The sequence below is a fragment of the Cheilinus undulatus genome, linkage group 6 (assembly GCF_018320785.1).
Source record: "Cheilinus undulatus linkage group 6, ASM1832078v1, whole genome shotgun sequence".
NCBI lineage: Eukaryota > Metazoa > Chordata > Actinopteri > Labriformes > Labridae > Cheilinus > Cheilinus undulatus.
This window is the reverse complement of record NC_054870.1, coordinates 26954627-26978264: the sequence shown is the minus strand read 5'-3', so window position 1 is coordinate 26978264 and position 23638 is coordinate 26954627. Positions and strand designations below refer to the sequence as shown.

Here is a 23638-nt window from a genome sequence, read left to right as displayed (position 1 = left end):
CAACACAGCCTTTGACAGTGTTATTGTGCCAAGATTTCATTATGAAAAGGTGTTTTGATTGTAACCTTGGAGGCAGCCAAACTGTGTTGTCGCTGTTTTGCAAGCCAACAGGAGTACGCTCTCCATCTGAGCGATAAGGCCATAACACACTTGACTCCATTGAACACATTTATTGGGACACTACAAACTGCTGTCAGGGCTGCACCGAAACTTTTATTGGAGATAATTAAATGATTTTGACCTGGTTAAGAGCCTGCAGGCAGATGTCTATTGTTAAGGTAGAACCACTGTTAAAACACACATCTGAAAGCATCGCACAGACAGGACAACAATAGAAGTTATAGTGTGTGTGCATATGTGATAAAGCTAAGGTGTGTTTGTGTGGCTGGTTAAACATCCTCCTGTTGGGAAACCAGCAACCTTGTGCAAAGAGACCTTAGTGTACATGGAGATAATAGTGACAACAAAAGGTGAACAAATATTTGCACAGATCATTTTGCCATAGGCTATGTTTCTTTGTGTTTGCAGCCAAATTGTGATGTCAGTGTGGCTTCCCGGTTCTGGCTATGTTAGTCCTGCTTATAAAAAGAGCAGATAAAAGTATAGCCAGTAAAATGATTAGACATGCAAAGTAACATGCTGTAACAGAAAAAGTGTGGTCTGGATAAGTATTAGCCACCTTTTAAAGTACATTGGTGTAAGAGATGTGAGTACAAGAGCAATGTGATGATAGAGGGCAAATGAGACAGGAAAAGTTGTGTTTAAAATATGTAACTAATAATCATTGTGGAGATATTGCTTTGTGTTAATCCTTTTTAGAAATTAAAGTATAATCAAGAATAATCAAACAAAAAGAGATTGAATCATTTTAGCCAAAATCTGCTGTCTACATTACCAACACTGCATCTCAGTACCATAGTGTGTCTTGAGTTCACTATGTAACTATTTATTGTACAAGACATCTGATCATTTTGGTTGTCAGGTTTGAAGAATAGGATGCATGTAAACCAGCTGTTACCATGGAGACAAGCTGCTTGACTGACAGGATAATAGAGAGGGTGTGATCAGGAATAGATTATCCCTGGCCGGTCCTGAAAGTTGCAGACATTTTGCGCACACACATTGCAAACTTCCTTTTTTAACACCTTATTTACTGTTTTCTTCCATCCTTCTCTCTGACCTTTTACCTTACTAACTTCCTTACTACATTTCTTCCTCAGTTCCAATCCCACCTCTTTCTTCCCTCCTTAAGCAGGGAATATACTTAAGGAAATCATGCCAATTTCTGCCCGATTCCCACCTTCTTCTTTTTTTTTTTTTAATTCTTTTTAAAAAGAAACAGGTGTACATCCTCATGTATCAGTGACATTTTCTGAATTCACAATTAAAATCAACAGAGGTACACAAAACATTATACAACATAAGACTACAAACTTGTAACTATCTTTTCATCTTAGTTTCGGGCTTTACCTCCACACCCACACACTTCCAAATAGTGATGGGCAGCGTTATCTGCAAGATATAAGTATAAGCAGATTTTAGTTTAAAGAGTGATTTATCGCATTGGTAGACATAAACCTTTCTGCCAATATTTTGCCAAAAACAATCAGCCTAAATGAGCTGTAACTTTTGGCTGTATGAATAAATATTTCAGTGGAGTATTAGACTGGACCAATAGACCAACATCAGCTGAAGTCTTTTTCTTTATCCAACATCATTCCTTACACTTAGAAGTGTGTTTTAAGTACTGAAGATTTAGTTCCAAACTATATTTCAATGTCAGTATCAATATCGACTAAAATCCAATATCATGCATCCCTACTTCCAAACTTGTCCTTTTCCTTTAATTCTCCTCCTTCTTTTTCCTTCCCTCCTTTCCTATCTCCATCCTTTTTTTCCTTCCCAACTAACTTTCCAACTTCTTGCCTTCCGTCATCTCTTCTTTTGTCGCTCCCTTCCCCCATCTGGACACACCCTACCTCACAGTCTAACTTTCTGCTTCTTCTTGCATCCTCAACCCCTTAATTCCTTTCATTCTGCACACTTAATTCAATCTCTTCCTTTCCTCCTAACAGGTTTACTTCCTGATGCCCCTTATCCCTCCCTGGTTCTCTTCTCACACCTAAATTTGTAAATGCACTGACTGTTGGTTAGGTAGAAGAGCTTTCTTGGCTTGATGTGACCGCATTATTGCAGACACAGACACAAGAGTACACTTTATTGCTGGATGAATCTCTCGTGTGTTTGCTGCTTTATTGCCTTCTCAATCTTCCAGTTGTCAAAATAAATAATCTCAATATATATCTCTTGTTTTAGCAAACAGCATTACTGCAATGTTGCCAACTTACTTACCAATAAAGTGTAATCACAGCATCCCACAATAAAGATGAATATGAGTGTGTGTTTGTGGGCTCATAGAGCCACGGAGACACACATAGCTCTGATATTGCTGCTCCTGCATGTTTTCATTGCACACAGACCTAAATCTAAATCTATACATACAATACAAGTTTGTGTACATTTGCAGGACCATTTTACTGGATCTGTGAACAGATCACAATATTTCTCATAAATTCTGCTCAGTGCAATAGTTATTAATGCTAATCACTCCAGTATTACTAGTGGTGAAATCTGTGGTGATGAGAAGTCAGTCACTGTGGTAAATGTCCTACTTTGTCAAGGAGCCCTGTCAAAAGCAAACAGTTTGGCTTCTATTTGTATTGTTCCATTGCTACATAGGTTAAAGAGGCAATACATGAGATCTGAAGAAACGGTAAACAAGTGAAAGGGACCTACAAAAAGGGGATTTCTTACACATAATAAAGCTTTATCTTTGCAGCACAATACTTCATTAAAGTACAAGCATTCAAACACCTATTCATTCTGTGCAATATTTTTCAGTCAAGGGTGTTATTCAGGCTTGAAGCCACACATGAATAAATGTGCCGCCACTGTCAGAAAAGGGAGATTTAAACAGGACCTCCTGCATGACTCACACTACATTGATGTGACAACAACTGATCAGGCCGTGCAGGGATGAATACCCATGTGCACCAGGGCCAGTATATGCTGGTGTATGGTCAGTATATGGCCAGGGGAAATCATGCCAATTGTCATAGTGAATAATTACATATCAGATCTAAAAGATGTGTTGCAAAGAGCACTTCAGTATGAACCCAAGGTCATTCCATGGATCTACTTTGATTTTGTGGCTATGCTACTTCCTGTTCAGTGCTGAAGTTAGTTTATCTACATAACCCGTCATGTGGCTAATCCTGGCAGTCAGTTTTCATGTGATCGAGGTAGAGGACATCAAACAAAATTTAAAGTTTATAGCTGCTGAAAACTACGCAGGCAAGGTGGAATCAATAGTAAGGACACATTTTGATCTTGTTGTCAATGCAGATAACAATATAGCCAATACCAGGAGGCCGGCCATCCCACAGATCTGGCTGGGCCCTAAAACACCCAGAACAGACCCTCCCCAGTTGTGAATTATTGATGATGTCAATGCATTTGTTGGATCAGTAGCATTGGAGCGAGCATCCTGGCTAACAGTTACCTAATTTTACAGCTCAAAATTCTGTCCAACCATTATTGGGTTCTGATCTTGAAACTATTTATTTGTGCCACTTTTAACCACTTTTCCATCAATTTTGTAACTTTTATTTGGCACTTTTTTAATCAAATTTACATGTTTTTTTTAACCAATTTTTGCCCCATTTGAACCATTTCTCACTTTTCCTGTTTTTTTTTTTACCACCTTCAGTCTATTTTCATGTAACCTTTTCATTTTTACTTTTTAAACCTAATTTGTTATTTCTAATTTTTTTCCACCCATTTTTCCAAACAGAAACAATTCCGCCAATTTTTTAACCCATTTTCACCACTTTTTTTTGCCCATTTTGCCACTTTTGGTCCATTTTTGCCACTGTAATCCTATTTGTTTACATCTGTTAAACCATTCTTGCCACTTTAAACGCATTTGACATTTGTTGATCCTATGTCATTACTTTTCTGCATATTCTGTCAACCTTTACACCATTTTGCCACTTCCCAACAACTATTCCAATTTTTTTACCCTTTTTTGCCACTATCAGACACTTTTTCACCATGCACATTTTTGCCAAATTTAACCAATTTCATGCCCTTTTGTCCACTTTTCACCTATTTTTTGCCTCTATCAAACCTTTTTTTGGCAACTATAACCCATTTTAATTCTGTTATGAGAAAAGGGTTTACATTTGGCATTTTGAAAAATCGTTTTCCACAATTAACTTTACAATGAACCATGATTTTCTGATCTCCATAGGACCCCCATTTGGCTGTGCCCTAGAAAGCTCTCCCCTTTATCCCCTCTTATGGGCAGTCTTGCCAGGAGAACTGCAGACAGCTGAGCGACATAAACACTGAAGCAGCATGCTTATTCTGTAATTGAGTGTTGTTTGCCAAGTCACCATTTTAATGCCCAACTTTGACTATAAATGAAGATTAAAAAAAAAATCATTTGTTGAGTGGAAAAAGGCAGATATATGCATTAGATTTATTTGAGGGTACTGAGCAGGACAGTCTCTGACACACCACACTTCAAAGACTGTAGGCCTTAATTAAGGGGGCATGGCCTATACCTGTCTTCCAGTCTAGACACAGGCAAAGAATATAGCTGTAATATAATTAAATATATAAGTGATTCAAAAAACGCTATTGCAGTTTTCATCAATAAGCTATTGACACCAATCTTTTCTAATCTACACATGCATCAGACTGTACGAACATGCTCATTTCTGCTGTAAATACAGGCATTTCAATATGGGACCTAACAGCGATTCTTGGGCTTTTGGAGCATGCCTCAAGTGGACTTTCATGGAACTGCATTTTTTGTACTGAGGCATTCAGCTTTACTGAGAAGAGGCTGGGCTGCAAGACAAAAGTGATCAAAGTGCTATTTTACAACCTGCTTTGTATAATACTGACATTTAAAAACTTGTGTTTGGGTTTTATTTTGTTTTCTGACATTTTATGAACCAAAAAGTGCAAAAAAATAGAGATAATTACTGATACAAGAAATATACTCTTACTACTCTGCTTCAGACTTCAAATGTTCAGTCACTTACTTGTAGAGTGACTTCCTTATGATTGATCACTCTCCTTGATTGCACCTACATTGCACAAGATGGTAAATGAAAATTTAATTCAAACTGGCTCCCTCATGATGCCATATGCTTCGGACATGCAGAGGGGGATAATTATGGACAGATTAAGCGAGAAAAAAAGAGGGCAGTATGTGATAACAAGAGGGGGGTCCTGGAAAAAAAAATACTCCACCTCAGGACACACATGATAGTCAGTTACGGTGCTGTGTTGTTTCACAACCCTGATGAAAGAGGAGAAGGACTCAGGTCATGCATGAGTTATAATGCTCTATTTCAACATTTCAAGCATATAACCCTAACCATCTCACTCTCTTTCTATATCTGTACCTCTTTCTTTTCCATATATGACTCTCTCTCTTTCATCAAATATTCACAGTTGGTCCCATTAAACATTCACTGTGCTGCACTGCTACGTTTATCTGCCCTCCGCCAATCTGCCTCCAGCGAGTGCACTAGAAGCCCACCAAAAGCCTAACAGCACACTCAGACACACACGCGTGTTGTCTGCCTGCATGGCCTGAGATGTGACAGCCTTGCATAAAAGGAAAAGGGATGAGTATGACTAAGAAATACAAAAGACAAAAAAAGAGACGTTGACTGAGGGAGAAACTTACACATGACAGAAAATCTGATAAAGAAAAGGAGGCACAGAAAAACAAGTGTGAGGGTCCACTCCTCAGCTCTTGTCCATGTTCAGTAAGAGCCGAGCAGCCTTGCACCTCAATAATTCAACAGTGGGACGAGTGCCGCCAGCCTCTCCTCCCTCCTTTCTTCTTCTCTCTTTCACTGACATCACAAGGCCTTACCTAATGATGGTGTAAAAATACACACAATACTCCACACATAATTGTAGCTAAAAATAACACTAAACAATGCCAAGATAGATTACATCATCAAAAGTGCTTCTTTTGTTTGTTATGTCTTTCCAGAAATTCAGACCCATTTTTTGCTGTGTCTGATGCACATTTAATGAAGGAGATGTGCTCCTCCTCTATAATAAATATCGATTTCTGTACAGAACTCCTAACAGCTTATATTTCACTTAAAAGACACATAGGAAACATTTTCATTACTACAAGTTAAATTTCCCTGTTTTCCTCAGTGTTATGTTGGTAACTTCCAAAACTTGGGCGACCAACATTAAAACTCTGCCTGAATTCAATCAACTGATCCTCAATACACAAAACATAGAGGGATATTCGACCCCTCTTTGAGGCTGATGGATGTAGGCTAATTCTTCTGTGACAATTTTTCACAAGATCCATAGGTCTCCCATGTTGTCTTTGACATATTTTGTGTCATTAATGGTAAAAAAAAAAAAAAAGAAAGAAAGAAAGAAAGCAGATGATGACAGAGAGCATCAAAAATGAAAAGCTGAGAGGGCAGAAGCAAATGCTGATGGGCATGCAGATGTGCAAAAAACATGGTTCTTAAAATGGGATTATATGAAACCGGCAGTCAGAAAGGAGATCTGAAAATATCTCCCACACTTCCCTTTAATTGTTCTGTTCTGCTTTCTTTTGGTTTAACAACTGTCTTTTGGTTATTTTTCTTTATACAAAATGTATTTAAGCCTTCACAAAAGATAAACAGAAGTTGTCTCTCATAAAAGCCAGAAAGAGGAGGTCACTTTATCCCCTTTTTCTATCAGAGAGTGCACTAAAGCCTGTGAAAGCCCTCCATCACTAAAGTAAAGGTAACGCTAGCTTACAGGCACACTTCCCTTCCTTACTTCTGCTTCCGACATTTTTTTTGTCAGGTACTGCCTCAAACAGGCTGACCATGACTATCTACTTCTGTAAACTGGTGCTATAGTCACTTTAATTCTAATATTATAGTATCAGTGACCATATGCGCAGTCTAAGGGTGCTTTCACATGAGACCCAGTTGTTTTGAACTGTGCCGCGGCGCGATTCCTCCCCCTTCCCCCTGCTGGCTTGCTTTCACACTAGCAAAATTGAACCGTGCCCAGGCCCACTTGCATATTTACTCAATTCGAAACAGCAGGTGGCGGTATGCACGTAGCTGGTTTACAACCCCGCAAAGGAGGAGAAAGAAGAAGAAGCTACCATGGTAACCACTGGGGTCATGACCTGAGCAAAGACTGTTTATGTTTTGACCCAGCAAAAAAGTCCATCCTGCAGCCATGGATGATTTAAAATCACTTTTTAAGATGCCAGCAACGTTGCTCTTCGTATCTGCACATCTACGCGCAGCTCAGAGGATTAACTGGGCTCGTGCTGCACAGATACAGTGGTTTTTGAGGTGACAGGAGACTTTTATTGCCTTTGCACCTCCTCTCACTGACTCCAACTTGTGTTCATCTGTAAGGTGAGTCACAACAGACCGTTTATTGACTGGATTCTGATGATTTCCGCCCTTTATTGAGGAAAAAAGTGAACAAACTGCCGCGCCATGGAAAGAAGTTTAGCTTTTATGATGACTTCATAAAGCTGATTCATCGCTCTGTCCTGTATCTGGGCGGGGTTGCATTCACATCTCATCCGAACCGAGCCAGAGACCACCTTGGTGCCTGGGCGCAGTTCGTTTGCATTCACACTGCCAAAACAAACCGGACATTGGGCTCAAGTGCACTCAGATTTGTTATTATTAGCTCCAAACTGTTGGCAACTAGATCAATTTGGAACAGGGATACTACAGTATATTATACGATACATGGTCCACAACAAAGATAACATCCTCATAAAGCAAATCTGCAACGATGCAATATATATTGCAAGACAATCATATGATTAGAGATGTAAAGATAACAAAATTTCATATCACAATTAAAGTGACCTGAAATATTACAGTTGTCATTATCAAATTATTGCAATAAATTGCTGAAAATGTTACTGATGCAAAATTTACTGATACATTATGCACTCTTTGTTTTAAAAAATATTGAAATAACAACATGTTAAAAGTAGACATGGAAACTTTATTAAATTAGCATTAATAAAGGTATTTATTAGTAGTAGTACAAAAAAAAACAAAGTTAGCTCAGAGAAAAAACAGATATACTCTATCTATACTGATGATTTATATATATATATATATATATATATATAAGTCCTAAGTTTTTGTTTGGTGAAAAGAAAAAAAAAACAAGAATATACCTTTAGCAGATGTGGTAGAAGCTAAGTTGGGCTTAAGTTAAGTAACATCAAAAAGGCCATGATTCCATCAGTTATGTCTGTTTTATTTTGCAAAAAAAAAAAAACATCTCCTCCTTACAACTGTGGTTTTTCAAGTTTTTCTTCAAAAACTGAACTTCCTTTTTCTAAAAGTTGTATTTGAATATGTAACATTTTATTGACGTTAACCTAGTAGTAATTTTTACTGCGTTGACCTTGAACACATCATAATATAGCCTCACCATCTGTGAGCTCGTTAAGTGAGGTAATTAACTTATTTTGCTGATTTCAACAACAGCTTTATATTTTTAACTACTGAGACATGTGACGATGTTTGGGAGAACTTTTCAGACAAATAAGAGCAGATAAGGGGCAGCTAAAGCCAGTAAATGCATGCTATTACCACAGTTAGTGGGGGGGGGGGGGTTTAGCTGAGAGACAAAGGTACAGTATTTTGCTTTAATTTGATTCATAATTTTAATGTATTTTGAGTTTATGTAGTGATCAGCGTACTGCTCAGCGGCTCCTTATACATGATGTTTGTGTGCTCTGCACTCTGACAGAGTGGTACTATGGTGCAGACAAGAGGGCAGATATTGACTGAAAGTTGTTCAGTGAATTAATTGTTAAGCTGAAACTTTCGTAAAAACATCTTATTATAAAATATTTTTACTCTTGTCAGTAAAGTGTAATAATATTTATTCATTCTTCTGAGGCTTTTACGGCATGTTTGTGTGAATAGAACAGTGGGATGTTAGTGGAAGTGGCAGACCATGTGTGTGTGTTTGTGTATATGTGTCAGTGTCAGCTTGAGCAACTGTGCACATGCATGTGATGCTACACAACCCACCCGTAATCGCTGACCTCACCACCAGCCAATGTGGCCTCCCTCAGCCAGAGAGAAAAGGATTTAATCCCACCCACGCACAACCGCACAAAACCATGCACACATCTCGTTAGTGCAAGCAATACTCGAAGTTCCCCTGACCTGAAAGCACCTATAGGATTGAACAGAAACAAAACATAATATGTATAACATCAGAGAGCAAATCAAACCTGTTCTCTCAAGTTTGTATTATTAAGGGGATATTTTCACTTTTGAGGCACTCATTTTGATTTGTTGTAATTGAAGCAAAAGCTGACTCTTACAAATACAGCACTGTCCAAAGGAGAGGATGAAACAGGTGAGGGAGAAATCACACAAGGGACAACAAAGTGGGGTTGGCAGTCAGTACTATAAGTGGTAATTAGGTCAGTAGTACCAGAGTACACATTCAAGTCAAATAGTGATGTCATTTGATAATACTGCTGTGTGCATGTTGGAGTAGTCGCCTGGTTATACTGAGAAAATAAATGCTCATACAGGCCTGTTAAATTCAGCAGTCAGCAAATACAAGTATTAAGTCCAATTTTCATCTCATTAAAACATAAAATTCAGCATTAGTGTCTGTTACAGACAGAGAGCAGAAGAGGAAAAGATATATATAGATATTCTGGTCATCCAGTCATGACACACAGGTTTTTTATTTGCTTCACCTCAGTAAATAAATGCTGCATGAGGTCTGACATGCTTGTAAATTACACTGTGGGAGCAGTGAAAAGTAGGTGCATGATAGGACGATCTCAGATCGCAAAGAAATAGAATGTATTGGCGATCTGCAAAAGCTGAGAGATCAGAAGAATCACATTGTACTTGAATAGATCTACTCTCACTCTCCCCCTCCACTTCTGCTTCAGTAGAGCTGGGATTAATGTCTGAAAATGAAGAAAAATTAAGATTTAGTCCTTAAAAAGAACAAAAACTGGCCAATTTGAAACTGCTTTGCGTCGTAGGGCCCAATGAAATCAGTTTTGGGTTTTTTTTTGCCAAATTATGTTTTTTTCATTTAATTTTTTGGAATTACGTTTTTTAACTTTTCCACGAATCTTACCATTAAAAAAAGAGTGTCCTGTTCATACAAATGAATAAAATGTTCCCTAATTAAATAGAAATAACCTTAAATTTATTGAAAAAGGGCCACAGATTGCCCAGGAGCAGTTGTTTGGATAACCCTGATATAAAATATTTGTAACCAGTGTAACAGTCAGATATTTCCAACATGTTAAGACACATCCACGTGGATAATCACATCCTAACTGATGTTTATAATGTAAATGAAGAAATCTTTCTGTTCCCTTAAACACAGAGTGATAGTAACTTCATAAGAAGATTAAAGTTAGATAATTAAAAGTAAACCTTTTACCTAAAATGTCTTTACTCTCACAGTCTGTAACAGTGCATGCAGTGTAATGCTGCCTTTTGTTTTACTCCTGACTGTAACAGTTTTCTCATCATCTCTCTCCATGCTGTCTGTCCATCTGCCTTATATCAGACCGCTACGTTAATGCAGACAAGTATTGGCTCGTTAAGCAACCGAAGGGAACTACCATATCTACAGGAGGAATTATTAAGCTTGAATGTAACATCATTTAGACTACGGGACTTCATAAAATTTCTAGCCTGTCTGACTTGAGTTTGAAGCCCTCAAGGGATTTGCAGGTCTTCAAGTTGTGACTTCAGCGGTGTGCCTCACGCACAGACACACCTCTCTCTGTGACTCTCCGGTGTGGTGAGGTAAAATAACTCATAGCACGGATGAGTTTTCTTGTAGGTGCGACATTATGTCGCACTGTACTGCCCCGTGTTGAGCTACGTGATGTTTGCCAGTGTTTCGTGCAGCTGCTCTTACATGCTTTGTATAATTTAGGAGGGGGCGGGGTGAGTGTTTGTGAAGTGAGGCACAAGTTGTCCCCAGACAACTTGTATATTCCCCAGATACACGTTCCTCTTTCCAAAAAGCACAGCATTTTAGTCAAGTTAATTCAATTTCTGCTAATCCCAGGTTAAATAGTAGATTCCGTTTTTATTGGCCAATTCCGCGATTCCGTTAATGCGGAAATCTAAGGGCCTTACAACAGGTGAGAGGAGTTCAGACACACCACTATCAGCACTGCATCCTTTATGGCATGACTATGTATCACAGAGAGTGCAGCAGAGGCAGCTCTAGTCATGTTGTTTTAATTGTTACAGCCGATTTATTGTTAAGTCAATAACAAGTCCATTCAACTCCCTAGACAAGCTAAAGCTGTCGAGACAATGTCATCACAAGTGAAACTTTGTAAACCTCAGTCTATTTACTGAGGGATGCAGTGGTGTCTGGACATCTGTCGTTATTTGAAATATTTTGGTCAGAATAATTCTTGATTTACATAAATGATGCATGCAACTCCCTCAGTCTCTCGTTCAATAAATGATTCACAGACCCCTTTATGAATAAAGATCTTGATTATATTCAAATAAAATTAAGCCACTTCTGCATGCACATGCATCACATAAATAAATCTAATTTTAGGTTATGTTTAAATCTGCTCATTTTTGTCATTCTTACCGGTCTATAAACAAAGCTAATGCAACTGTCATACAAAACTGCATATGAACAGGCCACTTGTATAAAAAGTACAGCTGTATTAATTCTGTTTATAGTCTATGTTTTAAAATAAACATTACTGAGGAAAACTGTATCTGCTCAACACTTAAATAGATTTAAAAATACAAAGCATACAAAGTACAAAGTCATAATCTTATTGTGATAAATGCAGGGAGATACAAAATTTAAGGTGCTTCAAATATTGGGAAGAAGACCTACAGACCCCCTTTACCTGGTGGTGCCAACTATAAAATGTCAAATATTGAAATGTTTAACGCAATGACCAACAGGTTGTTGCTAAAGAAAAGAATGACTACTTTTTAAACTTGCTATTTGTGCATTTTAAAAATATATGCCGGGAATAAATTTTGTTTTGTGGTCAATAACATAAAAATCAAAACCAGAATGAAAAAGACTGATGATAAAATCAAGATTGTGATCCAGCACAAAAAATATTGTGATATGAGTTTTTTTTCCATACTGCCTACCCCAAGGAACAAGTGAATTTGGTCAATACTTATTGTTATAAATTTATACAAACAATTATCTGAGGATATTTTGTAGGCTATTTGATGCTATCTCTCTTGTTTTTCTTTAGTTTACTGCAGGTCTTCACATGACTGAAACCTGTGAATACATGGAAAATTGTCTTTAACATTCATCATTTTTGGTGTGTCAAAGTTGAACCAAGTTTGTGAACCGTGATGAATGTTTTCAATGGAGACTTTGTTTGTCTTTGTTTTCCATTCAGATCCCTTTTGGCTACACTGCAGGCTAGCCTGAAACTTGTCTGACTACTCATCTTTTTTGTCTTCTTAACAAAGATTCTGCAATTCATGACATCATTACTAACAAGCCTGTGATAACCATAAGACAAAAACATCCTAAACTATAAAAAAACAGAAAATGTACAAAAATCCCCAATAATTATTCCTCCTGATTACCATTTTTCCTCGTCTTTCTTGCAGTTCTTCAGACGTAGTAAGTGTGTGTGACATAGAGAACATGTTTCTTTTGTTTGTGAACACACACTGGCATCACCAGCATATTTCAACTCTGATTAAGGACATTGCGCAGTGGAGGACTGACTAATATGTGTGTATTTCACAATGACAAACTCTACACAGACTGGCCTTGTACACATTCAGTGTGAGAACCGTTGAGTAGGTGAGAAAAAATGTGAGCAACTGTGTTTGTGCTTCAAGTGAGAAAAGAGCAGTCGGCTGTGTGTGATAATTGTGACCACGATTCAGCGATACACACACATACACACACAACATGATGTCTCAGCCAGACAGCCTATGGGATGAAGAGTTTCACCCCTGCTGTTGCCGGGTTACTAGCTCCAGACCACAGCCAAGACAGAGACACACAATCACTAGATGAAATCGCCTGGTGAGAGGGGTTTTTAAGATCTTTCCTCAAATCAATCTTTTGTTTACACCGATCAGAGAGAGAGGAAGGAAGAAAATTACTTAAAATGGAGGGAAATGACTTGGGTGGGGGTGTCTGAGACTGAGAGATGGGCACAGAGCAAGATAGAGCAATTCAGCTGGCGTCCCCCTCTGAGAAAAGAACAGCCCAATCAGTCCAGAACTGGCCCTGATCTGCAGCTCATATCATCACTCAACCCTTTGGTGGCCCAGCTCTGACACTCATTCAGACAAACATGCAGCACGCACACACAGTCTGCAAAAAATTCACACACAAAGTTGAAAAGAGATACAGTGACAGAACCACAGAAACCATGTGCAAACACAAAAACATGTGACAACCCAAATAATCAACAGAAAAAAGATGGTTGGATTCAGATACATGGCAGAAGGAACGCTATGACACAGCAGACACTGTTACAGGCTGATTAATGACAGCGACAACAAATCTGCTGCAAATACTAGAGCACAGGTGGTGGTATTTCAACAAGTGTTAAACTGCTGCATGGACACACTTGCACACACTCACATACACACACAAGCTGGCTGACACTGCAAACATCAGAACTCTGAACAGAATTCTTAATTGCTATTTTTGCAGCAAAATTCATAAGCACTTTTGTAAACTGGGATCACTGCTTTAAGTAACTGTAACTAATTAATTTATGTACAAAGAAGAAATACAATGACACAATTATTTTAACCGATATCTGAAGTGAAATTTTAATGATATCAACATTAATGCAAGCAGGGATCAGTGAGAAGTATGTCGTACTTCAACTGCCGTGTTGACACTTGAATGTTTGCATAATGTGCATAAAATCTCTGCTGCAAAAAAGATGAAAATATCAAACTGGTATTTTGACATTTCAAGTTAAAGAAATATTGCAACTTCTGCGATTTGTGGATTGCAGCAGGCCATACTGCAATTTAATCTAATTTGCAATTAATTGCCCAGCCCTAATGCAGACACAGAATTACTAGGAGTGGGAGAAAAAATCGATACAGTACAGTATCGCGATATTTTCTCTGGTGATATATCATATTGTCTCATCCACCAAGTATCAATTTTTAAAAATTAATTGCTAGTATGAACTCAAGTCTATCATAATGGAAAAATAAAATAAATTGTTTGTCCAGTGAAGTCAGCAGAGGTGACAGTCATACAGCAGGAGAAAGTTAACACAACAAACATGGCAGCACCAGCAAAGGACATTAGGAATGCTAGCAGGGCATGAAATAGATTGATATGACACATGAGGTCTGCGAGAAGTACTACATAAAATAAAATACTGAGTAAATAAGACAAACACGAGGGCAAGACTAATCATAAATCAGCTAAACAGTCGAAAAAATGGTATAAATCGCAATATATGGTATCACAATACCCACTGTATTGCAGAATGATTAAAATCACCATAACATTGAATCATGACCCAAGTATCGCGATAATCTCGTATCATGGGGCAACTAGTGATTCCCACCCCTAATAATTACAGCAACATCTACAATGACAAACTGTTTGAGTGTATGAACTTGCAATCAAACATATTTTTTCAGTATTATGATTTCTAAATTAGGAATCTATCTATCTATCTATCTATCTATCTATCTATCATCTGCAAGATCAATAGTTTTACCACTTAGAGAGCTGGGAGCACAGCGGCAGAGTTTGCAGAAGACGGTTCAGGTGATGTCAGAAAAAGCAGTCAAAACCAGCCAACAGATTTGGATGAAGAGGAATAAAGCCAGCTGGGGGGCAAACTAAAGCTAGACAAAACCACTCTACTCCACTACTTTTCTCCTCTCTCTCATCCTCATGAAATTAGGGAGTAGGGGGAGGTAGAGAATCAGCCCAACCTGGCAGGGGTGAGTGATCGTCTTAGTCAGGGCACCTCACCCTGGCTCTGCTTCCCCTGTCCTCTTGCAAATCGGTCTCTTCACACTTTCCTCTCTTTTTGTAGTGGCAATTGTGTGCGAGTTCTAGGGTAGGTAGTATCAACACTTTGTCTACCTGAGCTTGCCTGTACAGATATGTTGATGGTGGAGCTGCTGTTTGAGCTATGATGGCCATGTGGGTGATGAGTGCTAACATGGAGAGGTGGATCTGGGACACTTGAGATCACCGTTCAGTCCTCTGGAGGAGTCTTGAAACTTATGGAATGAAACACAGTGGGAAGGAGGTCCCAACTTGACAGCCCTAGTGAAGTGCTGGCTTCTTGCTGCATGGCTCTGGTCTGCATGGTTAACTTTTGGGGACAACATTAAGGGCATAACTGAGTATAGAGATTTCTTCACTGAGCACTTGTCCTTCCAGTAGGGCACAATTATCATGTGCTTACTTCAAATTCAATACAATTTCAATGTAATGTATTCTGGATCTTGTTTAAAGTCAGTTTTGGTCGACTGTTCAAACACTAACATCCCTAAGTGTTAAAAGTTCCTCAATGCAGAAGAAAACTTAGGCAAAATTTATGCAATCCTTTATCAAAACATTAATGTTATTTATCTTTTTATGTATTTTCTGTGTTCATCCCATCACCAGGAACTATAGAGTCAAAATGACCTAGGAAGTCCTGCTTCTTGCACTGTTTGATGCATTTTTAGGAACAACTGCATTGTTTCTATAATCTCATTATTTTTAGGGGAATGTTGTCATAACTGCAATAGCTGTGGTTAGTACTTTAAAAGAAGAAACAAGTTATTGTAAACCAGAACTTTTCTTATCTCATCCTAGGAGCTGCTGTCACAGTTGAGGATATTTTCAGCTAAAAGGTCAAGCTGGCACACCAACAAGTTCAACAGTAACCACAACAAACCAAAAATGGTCACACTCACAACTACCAGGGATCACTGAACCTCAGTGTGTGTGCAACAACAGCAGACCTCCAGCTCTCAGGAATCTGCTCTGACAAGACTAGGACAGAGCACCTCGATTACTGCTCTTGAGGAAATCAAGCCACAAACCTGCTGCAGAGTGGACTTCTCTAAGCAGCAGTCTGAGTAAATTTGGCAAGTCCCCGACTGTAATCTTGAGCTACACAATGTGTATCAGCTGCACTCACCTCTTGCTGAGAGCTTTTTTGTGTTAATAATTTTAGCAGCATACTCCTGGCCGGTGGACTTCTTGACGCATCGGCGGACAACTGAGAAGGCACCCCTGAAACAGAAAATAATCAATAACTTAGATGACTGATCAGAGAAATCACGTCAAAAACATGATGCATACAAGTGTTGCATGTATGTGTCAAGGGGGGGAAGAGATTAGTCTGTATGCTGGATGTGCCACACAAAAAGGGCACACATTAATCACACACAACTAAAGAAAAGGCAGAGGGAGTCGCATGCATAATTAATCCAGTCTGATATTCTGCGTATGAGATGTAAGAAGAGGTCCTGACTGCTGCTGGTGCTTGACAAGAGAGGGAAAGGCCTTGTCATTATCTTTGCAACAAGAAACGTGAGTGGGGTTTGAGACTGAATGAGATATGCAGTGATGCAGCAATCTGTACAAGTGCAATAGTCACAGTGCAGAATGTGCAAAGTCAAGCAAAAAAACTGAAACATTTTATCTAGTTATGTTTTACTGCTGTATATTTTTGCAAACATGCATGAGACCCAGATGATGACATGGGGAGCAGTGTTTGGTCATGCAAGGCTGCCTTCAGTGCATGTATTTCCACTACTACCTGAAACTCATCCATCCTGTTCCTGGTTCAAATGTAAGTAAAAAAATAGATCATTCAGGGTGATGATGTGCTTAATGTGGATGCTACACCTGCAGTACATCTACAGTGTAGGGATATTTATGTAAATAACAGGTGGTACAAAAGACTAAATACAGTTCTGTAACGCACCCAAAACTCCTGGAAATATTCCTAATTTACTGGGTGAGCTGCATGTCTGAATGCAAACTTACAAAATGTTCACCCCAACTTCACCTGAAATTTTTCTTGCCAGAAACCTAGTAAATTTTCTGCTGATAGAATATCACAGCAGCGAATATTCAACAACATTTACTGCAAGCAAATGGAAGGTGGTGATGACATCTCTATTCTGCAACTGTTTCAGTGATAGGACCAGTCCAGTGCTATCTCTGTGCAATATATTAGAGGTTTCATGTATGTCCTTTTATATTCTCTTGTTGATATAGTGAATGTTCAACTACACGTAGCATCATATAAATATGAAAATCATCATAGTATTAGATAAACTATGTTCCTTCAACCACCTCTGTTGTTTTTATGATATGACGGCATCCCAAGACACAGGTCATTTCATAAAAATGCAGCAGAGGCTTATTGTAGATAAGGTAGCATATCAAAATCATCAAGGTCAGAGGGAGATTGGAGGTTGCAAGAAGCTGCAGAAACATGTTGAAATGATGGCAGAAGAGATCTACAAGTGGACAACCTTCTCATGCATGCAGATGGTGATTATTTACAATTTAAATACAGGAAGAAACAATAAAAGAAAATGGGGTAGACAAATATACTTGGGGTTGCTGTTAATGCACCTGAGTGTTTTTATCAATAATAAGAAAAAATCACTTATAAAGAACATAAGTGGCTGAAATTATTAAGTGTAGATGATTATATGTACACTTACATGTACATCCATTGCTCTTAAATGTCAAAGCTGCACACACTATGCCAATTTAAAACTATGATAAAAACAATACTCTGTCTTTGAATGTAACCATTTTAAATATACTGTTATCATTTCTCTATTTTTCTCTGTTTAATGCAAATCTTTATTTTTTTATTTGTTGCAATTTCAACATCTTCAAAGTTGAGTGCATGCCCTTAAAGGTTTTTCAATATTAACTATAGGTCGAATTAATAAAAGAAAGAAGAAAAGAAAATATACATTTTATATCACAATATACGTGGCAAGAAAATATTTCGTAATGTCAGTTATTTTTTCCTGAAAATCGTGCAAAGCCATAATTTTACCGTCTCCAAGCTGACTGGTATTATTGCACATTCTGATCCTTTAACCTCATGCTGTCGGCTGTATTGGTAGGCGGAGCAGATCTATCAGACACACGCAGAGATTAAATGTTACAAAGTGGCTTTGTAGCCAGGATATAAACTGTAACCTGTGCGTCCTCTCGTTTTTAATCTCGAACGTAGTAAATTACCGCATATCCGAAAAGTGTAATCAATACAGTGTTTGTTTGCAGCACTAATCGTGCCTTCACATTTTTTTCTCTTGGCTTGACATATACAGTAGCCCTGCAGTGTGCTCAGAAATGCACAAAAACAGCCCTGGCAGCAGCGCGAGGATGCCACCAGGCAACGGCGCGTGCTACATGCAGATGAATTGACAAACAAGTTAGTCCCAAACGCGGGTGACTCTCACCTTTTCTGTCATAAAGAGACCCCAAAATGGTGCGATATACCTTTAAATACGCATTCAGGGATTAAATAAAAGCCCGTGTGGTGCTTACATGAACCTGCCTACAGCTTACTGTTGCTAAGGGTATCTCTTAATACCCTTCCCTGTATATTTTTTGACAGCCCCTCTCATGCCTTGTCAACACTGAAGTAAACGCGCACAATGGCAGCAGAGAGGAGAAAAACGTGCAAGCACATAGACACACACACGCACACACACACTCTGAATGCAACAAGAGCAGCAGCGCGGGTGACGGTCGCTTACTTTCCAAGCTCCTCGTACAGCTGATACTCGTCTGTGAATCTGGTCGAGGTTACCACAGTGGCCATGTTGACTGAAGTGACGAGGGGAGAAGGGGGGGAAATCGCCTCGCGCTTCAGTGGCAGCCTCGCGCAGGTTTCAGGAGGAGAGCCTATGAAGGTAGTGAGAGGGGGAAGAGAGGCTCGAGCTTACAGAGAGAAGCAGGGAGTGGGTGGAGAGAGGGAGGGGTGGAGAGAGGGGAGCCTAGCTGTAGTAGCGGAGATCTTCTATTAAGACAATGAATCACTCTGTTGCAATATTATGAAAATATTATGAAAGCAATATCTGCAAAAGTGGGCGTTCACTATCTAATATTATTTAACTCCTGATAGCGACAGCTATGCCAGAAAGGCAAGGACTATGTAAGCTCGTTCCTATAATTGTAAGGGGGAAAATATGGAGATTAGCCTTGATAATTTAATGTTCATATCATAATTGAGACAAAGCAGTTACAGTTTGGCGATGGAATTAGTCATCACTTTGTATCCAATACGAAGAAGAATAATTATGGCCAAATGCATTCCTAAATTTCACTTTGACAATTTTTCCAAAGGTATATATTAAAAACAGTCATAGTAATATGGAAAGATAGCTTACAAGGATTAAATATGTTAAGAAAATGGTTCCTGACAAGAATGTCATTGGTTGACAACATATGGTTTTCTAAATTATTTCTTTTAAAAAAGTGATTGCATCCTTTAACCAAAGCAATGGATGTATGAAAAAAAAACTGATGGTGGAACTATGGAGGGAATGCCGTGTGTTTTGCAAAGATTATACAATTTTAATCTTTGTACATAAACGTTACAAGACAAAGTAGTCATGTTTTGTGTTCTTGAACTTTAAATAATATCAGAGTGAGACCTCTTCCTTGTTTCTCGTCTATGGCAGTTGTGGTGGAGGTAGGATGAAAGCCACGCGAGATCTTTTCTGATGTACACCGAGCTACAGATCCAGGTTCAGTTTTATCATATTTTTTCTCATTCTTTTGAGTACATGTAAAAATAAGAAACTGACTCCAGAAAAGCTGATAAGAGCAGCATCATTCGAAGGAACGAGTCATGTATGGAGATGTAATGCCGCAATATTTTAATATTGGCACAGAGCAATGAGCTGCATGCCCACTACTATGGATTACATTTTCAAACTGAGCCTCTTCATAACAGAACTCCATGCTCAAACTGTGGCTTTGTTTGGATCTCCTTGCCCACATATTATCATGCTCTCCCTATATTTTTTTAACAGTTGTCTTATGTAACAGGCATATACTGTCCATACAAAACCTTTCAAGAAAAAGCATTTCATTCAATCTTTATTTTTATTTGTAACGTTTTCCTCAAGATTTGAAGTTTTTATTGCAGAAACATCTCCAAAATTGGTATTACAGTGACTCTGTTGCTAATGAATAATTGATAATTTAAAGGAAAACTAAATTGAGATGGAGAGAATGAAGATTGACCTGTTTGTCATTTACCATTACAATACTTTGTCAACAAGTTTTCAAATTATGTCTTTCACTTTCTTTATTTAGCATTTTAACAACAATAAGTTTAATCTATAAGGCCAAAAGCAGATCTCAAAAACATCAAAATATTACATTAGTGACAGAGTATGTTCCCTATTTTCCTTACTATTATTCCTTATGTCCAGACAATGTATTATCCAGCCCAATACCACATTATTTTTGAGTTCTCCTTAAGGCTGCATTCTTTAAACATTGCAGCTGCATGCTCAGCTACACTCACCTTTCTCTGAGTTTAATTCCTATGCTTCCTGTCCGCCTGCATTGTGCTGACAAAGCTTAATCAGAATTACAAAACTCATCATCATTATCACTGCATTTCCACATCTTTTTTGACCCTTATCTAATTACCATCAAAACTGTATTGCCGTTGGAGTTTGTCAAAATGTTCTTTCACCTACGAAATTTGAAAAAAAGATGCTTAAAGACAAACTAAAGAGAAAGAAAATGAGCAGGTTTCAATTTTGACGGCATGTAGAAGCATCAGTGTATGAGACGGAATTATATATGTTACGTGATGGCCTGCTGTACTGTAAAGGTTCATGTGAGCTTTCATGAATATAACATGAAGAGTATTAGCCACCATGTTGAAGTATGTGTGTTGGTTTGTGGGTAATTACACCTGCTCACACTTCAGCAAGATAATGTGGGAATCATACATTAGGAACATGTTTTAAATGCTCTTGTGTTTTATCAACACTTAATGCTAAAAACATACAGCAATGGTTGTGTAAAATGATCTTAAATGGAGATGCCAAATGTTCAATGGAATTAAAGACAGTACAGTTTTCATCTTTTCAAGAATTGTGTTTGTTTAACAAAGTAATGTGATTAACATACTTGCGGGGTCATAACAAAAGAACAAAAAAGCAATGTGCAACCCAACACACTGGCTTCACAACCTGACATTTGCAACTAATTTCAAATTAAACAAGCAAATACTTAGGCACATGTTACTTTTACTCTTGTTAGAAAGTTGATATGTTCTAAAATAAAATGAAGAATTTCATGGTAAAATAAAAGTTAGCTGTTTTTATATTGGTTGTACCATCTGACATGGAAAATGTACCCACTCACCTAAGCAAAAATGTAATTAATCCATCATTAATCCATCATTTTTTAATATGCAATACCTCCTTTACCTAATAATAACCTAATGTATAGCACTTTTAAAAACATGGGTTTACAAAGTGCTTTGACAAGTGCAGAAGCAAGCAGAAAAACAAAGCAATAAACCCAGACAAAAGACAAGAAGACAGAACGTGACGTGTAGACACATCAGCAGAATCCAAACATATAAAGAAACCAACCAAAAATATGGATGAGATAGTAATTCATCAACATCAATATACATCAAACACCTAGATGTCACATGATGCCATGCAAAATTAAATATTCTTCAGTAATTATCTTTGGTCGGATTTACTCAATCTGTTGACATAATGGGGAACTATGACTTTTTATTCAGGTTGCATTTAGCTCAAAAACACATATGACAGAGAAAGAGATTCTGTTCTTTCAAATCTGTTATTTTTTTAGGTCAAGGGTGTCAAAATCAATCACAGCAGGGGCCAGATTCTGAATTTGGGTCTAACCTGAGGGCCTAACAGGGTCAATATTTAACCATTGAGTGTCAACCCTAAATGATTTTGAGATTAAAGGGTCAACATGATAAGTTAAAAACTCAAAATCTGAGATAAAAACTGAAACTTAAAAGTTTTAAAGGTAAAAACATGACATTCAAAGTCAAAATAATGTTTTAAAAGGAAAAAAAAGATAAAAGTGAAAATATTAAATAAAATTCAAAATCATGAATTATAAAGGTAAACAAATGAAATAGTTAAAAGTCACCGTTAGGAGTTGAAATGGTCAGCAAAACTGAGAAAAAACTCGAAATCATATTTATCAATCAAAACATGAGATAAACATTGCAATAGTAAGTTTAAATGTCAAATTATGAGATTAAATTTCAAATTAATGAGTTTTAAAGTCAAAATATGAAATTTAAACTAAAAGACACGAGGTTTAAAGGTAAAAAAAACTAGATAGAAGTCAAAGTTAGGAGTTGGAAAGGTCAAATTAGGATTTAAAATTTAAAATGATGAATCTAAAAGGTAAAATATGACATAAAAGTAAAAGTTAATAGATATAAAGGTAAAACTAGTACATAAACAGTCAAAACCATAACTTGTAGTCATAACTGTGATGCAAAATTAAAAATACAGAGAAGACACAAATTTCATCTACGTTCTTGACTTTTATTAATTATTTTCGATTTACTTTTTCTAATTTTTATGACTCAGCAAGAATATTATAAATCATCAAGGTTAAGTTTACATCTTTCTACTGGAGGAAATCTGCAGACCTCAATGGTTGGCCAGCTATAATAAAAATATGATATGATCTGGTGGGCCGGCTATAACTGCACACAGGCTGGATTTGGCCCCTGGGCCTTGAGTTTGACACCCCTGTTTTAGGTTGTTAGTTACATGCTGATCCTTACATCCTGAAGCAGCAAAGTTCAGTGCAATTTGATAATACTAAAGGTACATTTTAAGATGTTCTTACATGGCATTGCTTTTTATACAATGCAGTTATTTTTTTATGGTTATGTAAAGCCAAAAATGCATGTTTTATTGAAGCCTATTTCCACCATTCTCTTTAATCATGGTTCAGAAGAGATAAGCCAAGGGATGCTAAATGCAATATTTTTTATCAAATATTTGCAAGGTTGGAAAGGTGCATTGTTAACAAATGCAAACGATACATTCAGTACATCTGAGATAGGAAATATGATTGACCGACCATACACTTTCATTTTTTAGATCAGGCCCTAAAAAAATATGATGATGACAACTAATAAATAATGGATAAAAATAACAGGTTAGGCAAAAATCTGGGCTAAACACAGTAAGATATTAACTGTTTTAGAGTGTATTGCCAAATCTATTGAGATCCTCTCCAATCAAAACTCCACACCACGTTCCAAATTATTACGCAAATTGGATTTCAGTGTCATAAAGATTCAATTTTTTTGTTTCTCAATTAAACTCATGGATGGTATTGTGTTACACCTGTGATAATTAGTTTGCCAGGTGAGCCCAATTAAAGGAAAACTATTTAAGAAGGATATTCCACATTATTGAGCAGGTCACAGGTTTCAAGCAATATGAGAAAGAAAAGGATCTCTCTGCTGCCAAAAAGCCTCAAATAGTGGAATGCTTTG

At 37.6% G+C, this 23638-nt stretch overlaps 1 protein-coding gene across 18 annotated transcripts in view; it reads right to left on the bottom strand.

The window, feature by feature from the left end:
* The window catches only part of camk2g2 (calcium/calmodulin-dependent protein kinase (CaM kinase) II gamma 2), a 95169-nt gene extending 76132 nt beyond the window's left edge, over window positions 1-19037 (bottom strand). For all 18 annotated transcript variants that reach the window (XM_041789168.1, XM_041789169.1, XM_041789155.1 and 15 more), the window contains exons 1-2: window positions 18855-19037; window positions 16256-16350 (exon numbers count right to left, since the gene is read on the bottom strand). In XM_041789168.1, coding sequence (XP_041645102.1) covers window positions 16256-16350; window positions 18855-18919 — 160 coding nt within the window. In that variant the 5' untranslated portion in view covers window positions 18920-19037. The remainder of the gene's footprint in view (window positions 1-16255; window positions 16351-18854) is intronic.
* Window positions 19038-23638: the final 4601 nt, after the last annotated feature.